Below are 15034 nucleotides of genomic sequence, written 5' to 3' on the forward strand. Positions count from 1 at the left end.
CCAGACCACTTCAGGGGCCCTGCCTTCTCCTCCCCCAGCGGCTGAGAGCCCTCCCTGGGTCAAGTCCAGTGGACTGGACAGACCCCCCCCCCCCACACACACACACATAAAGCAACGACAGGAGACGAGTGGGGATGTCAGACCCAATTGCCTCCATCTACCTACGTGTGCAGTCCTTCTGGTTTTGGGCAAGGTCAAAGCCGGGCCTGCAGTCGCAGGCCACCCCACCTTTGGGTGTCTCCCGGCAGATGTGGGCACAGCCATGGTCTTTGTTCATGCAGTTCATACCCTCTGGGAAGAGACAGACAAGAGAGGGGTTGGGGATCAGGGGAGAAAGAAAATTTCAGGCTGGAAAGAGACAGCCCATGAAACATCATGGTCACATGGAGCGTACGGAGCCACCCAGAGAGAGGGCCTCTGGGGACAAACCAAGGACACGGTGCCCGGGTCTGGAGCCAAGCCTCGCCCCGAGAGCCGCACCGTAACTGGTCTCTGAAATGGCTTTCAGGTCAGGGCTTTAGACATGTCCCCACTAAAGCGGGCGTAGGTGGCATTAAGCCAGTGTGTGCGGCACTTTTCAGTTGCACAGAAATGCCATCTGCTCCTCTGAGGCAGGCAGAGCCCAGCTCACCTGGCCTGGCCAGCCTCAGGTGTCCCCCGGGCACTGTCAGTCCCGCTCACCCACCTCTCACACTGAGTCTCTGCACAAGGCCACCCACCACGGGACCGCCCAGCCTCGTCCTCGCCAGCCTCACGGCCATGCCTTGAACCACACCAGCCCCATCAGTTGCCAGAGGGGCTCCACATGTACCTGGGTCAGGACCCCCAGAACCCTCACCCCCAAGTGCAAAGCCCTGCTCAACCAGGCGCTGGCCTCCAGCTCCATGTGCACCCTTTAAAGACAAGCACCCCCTTGAGAGACAGGGAACTGTGATAAGCTGCCCGCCCCAAAGGCCCACGGTGTGCTAAAAGGCACCACGAGGCCCTGAACCCGGGCCTCGGACTCTGAAGCCCCCTCCCCCTCCTGCCCAAGTGCCTCGCTGAGAATGCAGCTGGGCTGCCCGCAGGTTTCGGGGGCAGGGACCACCCGCTTCATGTCCCCGGAGGCCTGGCCTCTGCAACCTGCCCAGTCAGCGCTGAGGGCACTGGTATGATGGCGAGAACACGGTCTGCCCTCCTCAGTCACCCCAGTTCCTGGCCCCTCCCCCTCCAGACAACTTGATCTCCCTTCCTGACTGCCTGGAGTGACTCGGACCCACTTCCGTTGACCCCAGGTGACATTTATCTTCCTAGTGATTTGTGAGGAGTTCCCAGAATTTATTAGGGGACTTGCCATGGGCCTGAGCGTTTCCGCAGGCACCTGCTTCCCGAGGAGATGGTCATGTGAGCCGCCCTGGCCAGATACAATTTCAGAGTCCTTCCCAGAAATCCGGTCTTCAGGGCCCAGTGCCAGCCTGGCGGGCTGCCTGCCAGGTCAAATCTAATTTGATCCAACCCATCCAAATCCAATTATGTCCTGCAAACTTGGACCGAGTGTCTCGCTGGTGCCCAGGATGGGGCGGGGAGCCAGGAGACAGACGCTCTGCCGCGACATGGCCAGGCCCCAATTCAGACTCCGCCAGCTGCTGCAGGGCCCGGGCAGTCAGTCACCGCTGAGGTTTAACTTCCACCTGTGAACGTGGAGTCACAGGACCTGCCTCCAGGCGCTCACGCACGTGCACTCCTCCCTCTGGCCGGGGAGGCTGCTCAGGGTGCAGGTAGGGACTGGAGGGCCTCCTTGGCAGGGGGAGCGGGAGGAATTGTAAATTGGGCCAGATCTCTGGACGCCATGGGGAAGCAGGGCACGACTGCAGGCCAGCAGCAGGTGGAGGCTGTGGGTATCACCTTGAGAGAGATGGAGGAGCCTGGAGGGGCTGGGGACCAGAGGAGGCTAGATTTAGGACACATTCCAGAGCCCCTTTCTGTGAGGTTTTCAGATGTGATACGGGGACTTGGGCTCTGACTATACCAGCCGTGGGCAAACTACGGCCCGCGGGCTGGATCCGGCCCGTTTGAAATGAATAAAACTAAAAAAAAAAAAAAGACCGTACCCTTTTATGTAATGATGTTTACTTTGAATTTATATTAGTTCACACAAACACTGCATCCATGCTTTTGTTCCGGCCCTCCGGTCCAGTTTAAGAACCCATTGTGGCCCTCGAGTCAAAAAGTTTGCCCACCCCTGGACTATACTCAGGTTAACCTAACCCTCGGCATAAGCTGTGAGAGGCTACCGCCATGCCCCTTTCACAAGCAAGCACATGGAGGTTGGATGAGGCTGGGAGAGAGATGTGCCAGGGCCACACGTGTGAGAGGCAGAGCCATGGCCCGGGCAGCGCCGTCCTCTCCGAGTGCCCAGTGCTTCCTCCTGTGGCCGTGACAGGCCTCGCTGCCTTCCCCATCAGGGCCGATTTGTCCCCAAGCCTTGCATCATTTCGGATACTCCACCAGAATGTGCACAGAGTTCAATGGCGGCAGGATCTGCCTGCCCCTAACCAGTGTGTACGTGGCCTTCTGCAAAGCGAAGTTCACAGGGCGGGGGCGCGCCCAGTCTGCATGAGGAGCAGTCTCTCCCACTGCCCCCAGGATAACAAAGCTGGAATGTGTGCCTCCCAAGGGTCGTTGCTATGGCGACTTCATCAATAACATCACTTTCTGGATCCATGTCCTTTACACATCCGGGAAGGGAAGGCAAGTGGGAACAGCAGAGCAGGGCGGGAAGAACAATCACCTTGCTCTGCCCCCGCCTCCCAGCTCCCACCTCATCAATAGAAAACGAGGCAGCCCAGAAAGAGGCTGCGGCCGTGGGGTGGCAGGAATGGCCCGTCAGCAAGCTGCCCAGCCACGCAGGGAAAACAAACACCCGCGTGCTGTGGGGGGAGCGGAGAGCGCCGGAAAGGTCCTGCCTCGGGAAAGGCGCAGGAACAGCACAGGGACCGGGGACAGGCCTGGTGGGAGATGACGATGACACCACCTTCTCCCAGAGCCGCCAGAGAGAGGTCAAAACGGAGGCGAGGTGAGGTGAGGGGCGGATCTGGGGGACCTGCAGGAAGGCAGATGGGGCGGCTCTGGGCTGCAGGCTGAGCACAGTGATCTCCTTTAAGCCCCAGGAGCACTCTGCACAGGAGGTGCTGATACCCCCACTCTGCAGGTGAGGAGAGAGGAGAGTAGGTGAGGAAAGGCTTGGCAACTTCCCCAGGGACACGGAGTAGGACTGCGGGTGGGGCCTGTGCTCCCAAGGAGGTGATGGGCCATTTGTGCGGGGGAGGGGCAGGGAAGCCCTGCTACCCCATCTCTGCGTGGACTTGCCGCGGTGACGGGAGCCCTGGGATGACCCAGCCTCTGACCTGCCTGGCTCCGTCCACACGTCCACATTCAGCCTCCCCAAGCCCATCTTCAACGCCTGCTTCTCTGAAGTACCTAGTTCCTCGCCCAGCCCTCCCTGAGTCAGAGGGTGACCTGTCGGTGCCCCCGGAACCCCCCCACAAGCTTGCTGAGGGCTGGAGCATGCCTGTACATTCCTGAGCACCCAGCCCAGCCCAGGCCTGGCACAGAGAACACCGACCTCGCAGACCACCCTGCCAGCGAGGCAGCTTCATCCTCGCTGTACAGAGCAGTGGAGAGCGCCTCAGCGATGTGCCCCTGGTCCCCTGAGCAGGACGGGGTAGAACCAAACCAGACCCCTGCTCCTCTGACTTGAAGGCCTGCCCTTCTCCAGCTGCAGGGGGAACTTTCTAGAATATAAACAGACTGTCTTTCCACTGCTAAGAAGCTTTCTGTGTGCCCTGCCCCACCCAGGGCGCACCGCGTTGGGTTAAAGTTCTCAGTGTGGCATTCGAAGTCCTCTTGTCCCCACGCCTGCTGTGGCCCTGACAACAGGGATGCGCTCCTGCGGCCTGCTCAGCCTGCCCTCCTCCTCCCCTGGTGCCTTTGGAAATCTATTTCCTTTTGCCTGGGACACTCTCCCCTCCTTCGAATGGCAGCTTCCTACTGCCATTGATATTCTGCTTGGTGTCACCTCTTCTAGGAGGCCCTCCTTGTTTCCATCCTTCCTGCAAGTCCCTAGGCCGGACAGGAGCCCAGCCTGGGCTTCCAGGCAATCAGGCTGCAGGGAGCGTCTGTCTGCGCTCAGGCCCAGGCCTGGCTGCCCGGCGCGGATCTGCCTCCGTCCCTCCTGCACTCCAGCAGCACCTGCACCTGGACGGTGCTCCGACGGCCTCGCATTAGGATGCCTGGGCTTTCGCAGAAACAGGTCTCTGTTCCCACCCTGCGCTCCACAGGACATCCTCCGGGAAATTCCAGGCCTGGCTGGGGTGCCAGCAGCTGACTGCCCCAGATGACACCCCCCGCTGACCACGAGCCCCGCCCACCCCAGCTGCATCCCTAGGGGCAGCCCCACCGGGGAAATGGGAGCGACTGGGACTGTGGGCTTCCTCTCACCCAGAGCTCTTCCGTGCCAGGACCTGCGCCAGGCTCTCTGCAAACATCCCGAACTGACCATCTTCATGACTGAGTGCCAGGTGGCATCAGCAGGTCCCTGACAGGTGATGCTGCTGAGGCTCAGAGAGGCCTCCCCCCCCCCCCCCCACCAGCCACTCCAACAGCAGGCCCAAAGGGGTCCCAGCCCCCTGGCCAAATGCGCACTCGGCTGCCTCAGCGGCTCTCAAGGGGCCTCTGTTCCTCCTCCTCGCCAGGGGTGCATTCCAGATGCGACCACGCCCACCACCACGGCCGCTCCCGTGGACAGGCGCGGTGTATGACAGACGGAGGTGGGGAGAGCTGAGACCTGGCTGGCTGCTGACGTTCCAGATGACAGCAGAGGGGGTGGGCTGGCCTGCCTTCTTGGAAAACAGGGATGGACACGTGGCTCCCATCCTGGTGCCTTCCTAGTCCTGGCCCCGGGAGCCCCGGAAAGCGGCCTCCATGAGCAGGGAGGAGCCTGTCCGACAGCTGAGGACCACACGCAGTCTGGGCAGGCGAGCGTGGAGATGCCATGGGAGGTGCCACCGGCGCTGCCTCACATCCCCATCCGGCCGTGTAACGTGTGTGGCCTTGGAACCTGCTCAGTTTCCTCCCCGGAAAAGGAGGAAGATCATTAAAGGGTGTAAAGAGGCGATGGCTCCAGCGCAGGGCCCTCCGACAGCCACCTCGTGACACAGCGGGTGCCCAGTCCCCTTGCGCTGCACTGGCCTCCTCTGTGCTGGTCCCAACAGAGCCTCACCTCACCCTGGACCCACGCCCTCGGACTCCTCCACCCCTCCCAGGGCTAACCTCCCCTCCCTTCCGCCCTGAACTTCCCCGGCTGGTCACTAGGCGGCACCAGGAGCACGTCCACGCCCCGAGGCCCAGGTGGCTGGGACACAGAGGGCCGCCAGACGTGCTGGCCTCTGAGTTTTCACTCCTTCCCTCTACAAGGGCTGTCAGATCCAGCACTAAAAACATAGGAAGCCTGGGTAAAGCTGGGTTTCAGGTCAACAGCAGGTACTTCCTGAGTATAAACATATCCCGAATGTTGCCTTGGTCATACTTATACTGAAAGAGGATTTATTTTTTCTTTCTTTCTTTTTTTTATTTTATTGCTTAAAGTACTACGAAGGGTATTACATATGTGTCCATTCCCCCCCCCCCCCGCCCTAGACAGTCCCCTAGCTGAAAGAGGATTTATTATCTGAAACCCAAGTTTAAATGGGAGTCCTGTATTTTGTCTGGCAACCCTATCTGTCCCTCCACAGGGAGCCTGAATGAAGCCGTGGGGGAAGTCGGCCTGCCCGTGACCAGGGACAAGTCTGTTTCTTCCTGCCACAGGTGACTAGATGGAGGGCCCCACGTGGGGGCCTCGAGAGCATTCCCACAGACACCCCTGGGACCAGGAGGAGGCGGCAATAAGAACTCCAGGCCACAAGTGGGAGACTCTTGAAGGAACGAGCAGTTCCCCCGGCCCACCTCTCCTCCAACGCCCATCCCGTGCTGTGGACAAGAGCACAGTGGCTCCTGGCTCCAAACTAGCTGTTCCTGGTGCCCGCCCTACACCGCATTCCCTCAACGCACAAAGGGATGGCCACTGTGACTTCCCAGGGGCCTTTGGGATGAAAGGGTGCCAAGGGCCTGGACACGCAGGCATCAATAAACGCTGAGAGCCTTTCCCTTCCCCAGAGCGCGTATCGAGGGCAGGCACAGCCCTGCCTGGGAACGTATAGGACTCCGGCCACATCTTCCCACTGGGGCAGACTGCTGGCTGTCCCCTCACTAGGGAAACACATGGGTGGTATAACGGGTCAGCACTGGGGTGGGCCTGGGAACAGGAGTCCGCAGGGAGGGAGGTGCTCTGGAAGAGGGAGCAACACACGCAGAGGCAGGGAGCATGAGCCGGGCAGTCTCTGAACTTGGGACACATGTGGGCACCACTGCGGGCGAGGCCTCAACTGACCTCAGGCTGCACGCAGCAGCGGAGCAAGCCCAGGCTGGGTGCCCAGCCAGACCTCGGCCCCCTGCAGCCTGGGATGGTCCTCTGGGCGCTGCGAGGAGCCTGGTGCCCTTCTTGCTTCCATTTGGCAGCCTCCTCTGCCCCGCCCTGTGCTGGCCGTGAGACACACGTGCGCCCATCTCAGGAGCTGGCACACCAGTCCCCACAAGAGGGCGAGTCCCTCTGAGCCACGCGGTGCCTGCCTGAGGCAGAGAGGGCTTCACAGAGGGGCAGGCGCGCTGGGCTTGAAGGGTGAGGAGCTGTCGGGAAGTGGGAGCTGCGAACGGCACTGAGGCAGAGGAAACGGCACAGAAACAGGGCTCCCTGGTCACAGGAGAACAGAGGCAGTGCAGGCTGGGGAAGGCGGGGAAGGCAGTGCTCCAAGCAGGAGAGACGGTGTGTTGTGATGCGCCACCGTGTGCACAGCGTGGGGAGGAGCTGTGGAAGGTCCTGAGTGGGGTGACAGGGCCAGCATGTCCACAACAGTGGCTCTGGCTGTTGTCTGGAGATGGGATGCGACAGGGGGACCCGGAGGCTCAGTGGCAGGGTGAGGCGTGTGCCTCGAGGGGCTCCCGGCTGCTCGGCAACCCCTGTTCCTGCTCTTCTATCCCTTTGCTTGTTCAGTGGCTTTGGTTTCAGGAGCCGGTCAGACAGGGTTCAGATCTTGACTGTGCTCTTTACTCACCATGGACAAAGCTCTGCCTCTTAGCTCCTGCGAAGTAGGGGTAACAGCTCTGTGGCACAAGGTTATCTCAGGATCTGGTGGCTTGTGTCAAAGTCTGGGCACAGGGGGTGGCACATGCTGCTGCCCAGTGACAGCTAACAGTCACCAGGGGACACCATGTGTATGTATCATCTCCTTTCAATCCTCATGAACAGTTTTATATTGAATACTGTTCGTCCCATTATACAGGTAAGCAACTGAGGCCCTAGGACTTGTGGCTGAGAAGAGAGCCGGGGCCAGGATCAACTACCTCTTGGCCTGGGGCTGGCCCTCTGCCCTGTACTCCACACGCTGGGGGGCCGAGGGTCTGCAGCGTGCGGGAAGCCCCATGACTAACTCGTGAAGTAAGGCCTGGGGTCCCCGCAGGGCGGCCTGGCCTGGCTGGCTGGAGGCCAGGCCAGGAGAAGGGCATGGAGCTGGCTCACCAACAGCCAGAGGAGTTGTTTATGGGGTGGGAGGCTCGTAAAAAATAATGGGCTGGATTTATTGTCCCCGCCTCGAGGGCTGTTCCGGCTGCGCAGGTCCAGGACCGGCCCTCTCCCACAGCACATGAATCTTCCCGCTTGGTGGGTGAGCTGTTTATTCTCCCGCCCACCTGGTCTGCAGCAGACAGGGGCGAGGGGAACCTGCACACCCGAGACCCTCACCTCCAGCCTGGCCCGCCCACCCTGAGGAGCAGCTGGAGGGCAGCCCTGAGGTTGGGGCGTGGCCACACCAGTTCACCCCATTGAAAACAGAGTTTCCAGCCACATACACCCACAAGGGCCCCAGCACCCACAGCTGATGACGGAAAGCAGGGGGCAGGGGATGTCCCTGGCCCTGTAGGAGCCGTGCGGGGGCGCCCACCCGCCAGGCGTACTGGCAGGATCCTAAGTCCCATGTGGCTGGGGCAGTTCGGGAGGGCCCGTGGGTCTCTGTCTACGGGCTGGTTCATTCGACTCTGGCGGTGGGTGGAGCAGAACTGGCTGTGTCATCAGAAACCGGTCTCCCATCTGGATACTGCCCATCAGTGTGGCCCCGCTAGGTTTTCCTTCCTGCGACGGGGATGATAGCTCACCTGAAATATTCCCCAGGGAAGCTGCGGATATACAGGTGGTCAGGAGTGTAAAGACCTGCGAGCTGAGAAGAGTGGGGGTGGCCTATGGGGGCATCTGGTGGCTAAGGCGGGGGTGGCCAGGGTGGTGTCCTGTCCGCCTGCAGGCCAAGGGCAAGTGGGAGCAGGAGCAGCCGATGGAAGACAAAGTCCAGAGGGAGGTCAAGGACCAGGCTGGAGGAGAGTGGGGGAGGGCACTCTGCCCACTCACCTGTGGCTACTGGTGCCAGGACAAGGGCAGAGACAGGGCAGAGAGGGCAGCATCCTGGGACCCATGGCTCTCTGCTCTGACCCATCCCAGGGGCCTGCATCCGAAAACTCCCCAGTGACCTCTGCCAAGGAGCTCCCCCAGCCAGTCCCAAGATGGGGTGTGCTTTGAGCAGTGGGCTCAGCCCCAAGGGCCAGGTGCATGCTGTGGCTGAGTGGGTGTCACTGCACGGCTGCCTGCGGGTTCTGCCTCTCTGTTCAGACCCCTACGCCAACTTGGCTTCCAAGGTCAGCTGCCTTCAGTCCACTACTTTCAACCAAGGCCTCGTTCTACTGGATTAGCCGGTGTCTCACCCTCTCCTCCCCACAATACCCAGCCACCCAATCCCCACAGAGTCCCAGGCCATGCTCAGCTGGCCACCTAAGAGGCCCCCTAGTCTCAGGGCCGCTTGGCCCCCTCTTCACAGCCCCCAGGCAGAACCGGTTCCCTCTGAGCTGAACAGGCTGCTGCTCAGTCCCATGCTGACCACCCAGCACCACGCCATGCCACAGAGAGCATGGACATGACAGAGGTTTCAGAGGAAAGAGCAGCATGTGAGAGGGAGGCAGCTTGAAGGTGCTGCCTCCTTGGTGGCCTGTCCACTGTGGGACCGCAGAGGCCCCCAGCATATGACCACAATGAGGGGCAGTGGAGCCTGGGACTGGCCTGGTCTGGCCGCCCGGCTGTGGACCGGAGAGGGACTGCATTGCTTGCTGTGTCAGGGGCTGAGCAGGAGGCAAGTGTGGGCTGTGATGGGCCAGAACCGGTGCCTGGAAGCCCTGAGCAGAGGGAGACGAGCCACTGATGCCAAGAGCACTGGGTCCCCTCCCACCCAGCGCTGGACAGGAGAACGGCCTGAGTTCTGGAGAAGCTGCTTACGTGAGTCACTACCCTCAGGCAGCCACTCGCCTGACCGCTCAAGCATTTCCCCGAAAGGATCTCTCAGCCCCTGGGAGGGCTTACTGGTCCCAACTTACACACCAGGAGCCCGAAGAGGCAGGAGTGACGCAGAGGCTGCGTGGCCAGTGGAGATGGAGAACGGCGGAGACCCGAAAGCTCCCAACCCCAGCCTGGCCAGAGCCACATGCTCTGGGCCAGGGTTTGTGCTGGCGCCTGGGAAGTGGGACCACTCTGAAGGGCCGAGCCCTGTGGCCTGACTGCTCAGCCAGGGGCCTTGGCTGACCCTGCCTGACCTCTCTCATGCATCCAGCCACTTCTAATCAAAACCAGCCTGTGTGCTCCTCCTGCTCAGGGGAGGCTCTGAAGAGCTGACGGGCTTAGGAAGAGTCAGATGACGAGGAATCTGAATTGCCAAACAGCTCTGGACCCATCAGCCCTCCCAGGAGCCATGGGGATCAGAAGCCACTTAGGTGCAGAGCAAGCTGGGGCTTGGCGCCCGGGCCACCCTGATTCTGCGCGCTAACCATCGTTACTGTGGCTGAGACACAGTCACAGGAGCTGCAGGAATGGTCACGACAGACAGAGGCTCAGGGGAGAGGCAACGAGGCCAGGCATCCAGGCCCATCTCCACCCCGGGATTAACGAGCCGTCAGCCCACATCCCGTGCACTTGACCTGTCTCTTCGGACCTTCCATGCGGCCTGTGGGAATCCCAGAAATGCTACCACTAGTCCTTCCTGAAGTATCCAGGAAGTCTGCTGTTTTGTAGATGGATTCATTGCTCAGATTTAAAAATTAGGAGGTTCACACAAAGATCCTAACGAGGGAAGAGGTTTCTTTAATCCCCATGCTGAGCTCCCACATCTGAATTCCGGTTAAATCTCCATCCCTGGCTTCTATGAAAATCTGGACCTGGCCACCCAGGCCTTAGGGTGGGTGAGGCACGGGCTTGAGGCTCCACTGCACAGTCAGCGGCCCAGTCCCCGAAGCGTCCGAGTGCCCGTAGGAGCCCCCCTACTCTCCCCTCCAGCATCGTTCCCCACCTCTGCTCACCCAGCTTCCCAGGGCTCCCTCTGCATGAAATGCAAACTCCAGCCTCAGTACAGCAGCCTCGCAGGGCCTGCCCCACCCAGCTCCCCTCATCCTGGGCTCCTCGCCCCGTGGCTCTCTGTGCTCCACCATCCCACCCTCCGTTCTGCTAGTCACACCAGCTGGGCCATGCCTGCCCCAGGGCCTTTGCACACGCCCTGCCTGGCACGATCCCCAGCTCTTCCTGTGGCTACTGATGCCAGCCACTTGGTTCCAGCTCACGTGTGGCTTCCTCAGAGGCCTTTACCGCCTGCCTGTTTCTGTCTATTCTCCACCCTGTTTCTTTCCTTACATCCTCGTTGCATCACAGCTAGTGACCTGGCTGGAATCCTGACTACCAGCTTCCTACCGTGTAACCTGGGGCAGTTCCCTAATGGGACAGTCTCTGGCCTCCTCACCTGTCACCAAGTCATCCTATCTCCACCTTGCCACGCTGCTGTGCGGGCTCGGCTCAGAGTCTGTGCAGGACCCCGCAACAGCCACCTCATCGTGCGTCCTCCCCACCTCTCTGGCTGACGCTGAGGTCTGCTTTGTGACAGCCCTCGCACAGCGGTGCTTGGTGCTTACACTTCACCCGGGGTCTTGCCCGTGGGAAAGCCATTCTTCAAAGGACCAGCCCACACAACCTCGCCGAGGAAGGGGCTCAGGCCGCCTGGCCTCGGGAACTTCACAGCCTGCTCAGAGCGATCGTCCCATAAACCCCTCCTTGATGGAAGCAGGACTCCCCTCCCACCACCCTCACTCTCTCCTCCATAAATCTGTTTCTTATAAAACTTGATTTGGGCCCAGGGTCCTCATCTGGGGCAGCCTGACCTCAGAGCCCCACAGCTGGGAGGTCTTATGAGGGGCAAGCTGAGCCGCCCGTGTGGGCTGCTGGGGAAATCTGGACAAGGCGGCGGGAGCAGCGGCCAAGAAATGGCGAGGCCGGCCTCTGTCCTGCTGGGGACGTGGCCTTGCTAGGGATGTGGCCTTGCTAGGGATTATCGGTCCGTGCTGTCCTTGAGGAAACCGTCTAAACAAACACTAAGGATTCTAAGGAGCCGGCGAAGTAGCTCTGATTAATGACCCTGGGCTGTGTACTTTTTAACTGTTTTTGTTTCTTTTTCTTTCCGAAGAGCCGCTTTCAGATAAAAATCCTGCCCAGGGCCCCTGAGTGTCACGTCGGAGCCTCTGTCAGCTTCAGCGTCAGCGTCGCTGGGACTCTACACCTAGGATCCCAGTCGATCCCCCAAAGACCCTTAGGGTCAGCACACATCGCCATTTTGCGGGTGAGGAAGCTGAGGTTCTGAGCTTCATGGGGGGCCCGCCAGGCTCCTCCAGGCCCATTGCGGGGCTGGCCTGTCCTCCTTGCACATCTACTCCCTTGGCCACTCAGACGGCCAGGCCCAGGCGGGCCGGCTCCTGCCCCTGCCCCGGCCCCTCCTGCAGAGGCCGGGACCTTGCCTTCATCCTCAGCACACAGGTCTCTGCCTTTGCAAGTGCTGCTCCCTCCGTCTGGAAGCCCCTCTGCGCCGAGCACACAGGTTCTGGCTTCTCGCCAGCCTGTCTCGCCTCACAGCCCTGCAGCTTTGGGCCCAAACTCTGGTCCCCACCAAGGATCTTCGCCTGCTGGGATCAGCAGGGGCCAGGCTCTGTCCCAGCCCGGGCTGTCCCCAGGCTACCTCTGCAGTCAGGCTGGCCCGGAGTCTTCCGGGTCCCTTTGTCTGGCCCCAGCCGGCTGCCATCCACCTGGCCTCCAGGGGGCAGCAGGCTCCTGACCAGGAAGACTGCCCCCGGGCTGGTGACCCGGTGAAACACAGCCCACAGTCCTGGATGCTGCCCGACTCACAGACTGAGAGAAGGTCCCTCAGCCAGTTCGGGCCTCAAGCCCCCCTTGGGGAAGGGGACCAGGAGGATGGGGCCCTCCACAGCCAGCCCCCAACCCAGAAAGGAAGACAGTTTCTCTGGTCACATGTACCATGTGTGGCCCCGCTTTGTCTCCAAATAAAAACACCAGAAATCCCAACAGGCCTGCTGAGCGGGCAGAGGGAAGGCGCTGGGAGGAGCCCATGCAGAACCAGCACCAGAGCACAAAACAGCCACTCAGGTCACCGCCAAAGTCCCGGCCTGAGCCCGAGCCGAGGCCCATGCCCTGGCTGCCCGCTGCGGCGGGTGGGGCGTGTGGGCAGGGGCGGACTCACCGTTGGAGCGGTGGATGCAGGTGTGCTGGTTGTCACTGAGGAAGAAGCCGCTGTGGCACTGACACTCGTAGCTGCCCAGGGCATTGACACAGATCTGCTGGCAGCCGCCATTGTTGTCCTGACACTCGTCCACATCTGCAGGAGAGGAAGAGAGGAGAGGAGCTGGAAGCGAGGGTGCAGCAGCTCCCCCAGATTGCACGGGGAGGGCTCCCCGAGCTGCACACGGCAGGACTCTGCCCCACGGCAGTGCTCCACAAACACACGACACAGTATCCCACGGAGTCACTGCAGAGGGATTCAGTTACCATGGCTGTGGTCCAGCTGGCCCTGACTCTCCTGTGTGCTGGCATCTTACCTGTGTTAACTCCTCTAATCCTCACAGCAACCCTGTCACTCAGATCCAGGTGTGACCCCATTTAATAGGTAAGGAAACCGAGGTGCAGAGAGGCAAAGCCACCTGTCTAAGGTTCCACAGAGGCAGAAGTCAAACCTGGTGGTCTGACTCCCAAATCTGGGCTCTCACCGATACTACTGCTGCCCCTCCCACCCCAAGACAGTGCAGCCTACACTCACCCCCCCCCCCCCCCCCCCGCCCAGCCTTGCCAGCCAAATCCCTGTCCCCTCGTCAGTCACACCCAGATTCACAGCAGCAGCGCCAGACCTTGCGGCTAGGAAGGGGCTGGAGGACGGGGCAGCCGGCTATCCCCCGCCCCCACCCCCCCCCCGCCCGCCCTCCATGCTTTCCCCGAAGCCCAGGCTTTTGGCCTCACAAATTGATTTCAAAAGCCCACAGAACGGGGAGGTTTTGAAAAGGCCCTGACCTCTGGCTGCTGAGACCGGGCAGAGGCTGCCAGGTGGCTTTCCCACTCCCCGAGACAGACCTGGGCGGCACTCAGTGTGACCAGAGGCTGCTGGCACGAAGGGTGCCACGGGCGGGAAGAGTCTTTATGGAGCCCTGGTCTTGGCCAGCACAGCATGTTTCAATTACCAAAGCCATCGCTCCCTACACCGTCAGTTTGTTTAATGAAAGAAGGGCTTCTTAAACCTTAATGTGCCATGTCTGTATTGTCACTGTAACAGGCAAATATATGAAACCACAATGGCAACATGCTACTGGCCGTGTCTAGGCAATACCCCAACCCCCAGCGCGCACACACACACACACACACACACACACACTCACACTCATGCACGCTCCCTCTGCATGGAGCTTTATACATGGTTCTTTTAAACATGGGCATCTTTTACTCCTGGAAGCAGGTAAGGGATCTGCAGGGTGGACTGTACTGAACTGTCAGCTGGGCCCCCTCGGGCTCCGGGAAACTGATCACTTCCCCCGGCTCCCTGTGAGGCGGACTGCGAGGCAGGAGGTCATTCCTCCTCGGCGAGCTCAAAGGTGAGTGTGCGGAGGGCGAGCTCTGAACTCCGTAAGCCGCGCTGCTCCAGCTCCAGTGGCCAAGGGGGCTCGTGCTGAGAGGAGCCACATGGTGGGAAGTGGGGAAGGACAGGGAGGCATTATTCCAAAACCCTTTTCTACTCAACCAAGTCTTCCTGGTGGCTCCTAAAGGCCCAGGGCCAGTGTGGCCTTTGCTGGGGGCATCTCCCCCCGACACCCTGGTGGTGTCTGCTTCTGGGGGTCTGCCCCCGCCATGAACAGTTCTAACCAGGCACGTGTCCTGGTCAGCCTGTGAGTAACAACCCGAAGCTAGCATTCCCCGAGCGTTCGGATGGGTCAGGAATGGGGCCTCGCGAGCATCAACTCAGTGGGCCCTGCAGCAACCCAGGGGGACAGGCTGCGCTACCGACCCCCCTGCACAGATGAGGGCACTGGGGCCCCGAGAGCCGGAGCCACCAGCTGTCAGAGGGGAGGCAGGCCTCAGACCCGCTGTCCAGCTCCTGAGCAGACAGGCCCCTCAGCTGAGGACAGACCTGAGTCTCCTTTCTATTCTGCCCCCAACAGGGGGGTCAGGCTGAGTGGGTGCTCAGAGGTCAGCAGGAGGAACTGAACCGCACACGTGTGTGCACACAGCAGGGGCAGGGAGCTCACTACCACACACGGCCAGTGCACTGGAGCACAGCACAGTCCCGGTTCCTTCTGGGGACTCAGGGCTCAGTCAGGGCTCTCCACAGCTCCCCCGCTGTGTGCACTGAGCACGCCTGTTTCCTCCATGAGCCACGATCCCTGGGCGGGCTCAGCTGGGGTGAGGAAAGCACTCTCCTCTGAGCCCCGCTGGCAGCTCGAGGTCCCTCATCTTTATTTACGGCCACAGCTGAGTGTTCCCAGAGGCACAGAGCTCCTT

At 60.9% G+C, this 15034-nt stretch overlaps 1 protein-coding gene across 2 annotated transcripts in view; it reads right to left on the bottom strand.

Moving 5' to 3' along the window:
- Window positions 1-15034, bottom strand: part of SCUBE1 (signal peptide, CUB domain and EGF like domain containing 1) — a 96617-nt gene that overhangs the window by 37743 nt on the left and 43840 nt on the right. For both annotated transcript variants that reach the window (XM_036301134.1, XM_036301133.1), the window contains exons 4-5: window positions 12735-12869; window positions 166-291 (exon numbers count right to left, since the gene is read on the bottom strand). In XM_036301134.1, the coding sequence (XP_036157027.1) occupies window positions 166-291; window positions 12735-12869 (261 nt within the window). The remainder of the gene's footprint in view (window positions 1-165; window positions 292-12734; window positions 12870-15034) is intronic.

This window comes from Myotis myotis, unplaced genomic scaffold, assembly GCF_014108235.1.
Source record: "Myotis myotis isolate mMyoMyo1 unplaced genomic scaffold, mMyoMyo1.p scaffold_m19_p_3, whole genome shotgun sequence".
NCBI lineage: Eukaryota > Metazoa > Chordata > Mammalia > Chiroptera > Vespertilionidae > Myotis > Myotis myotis.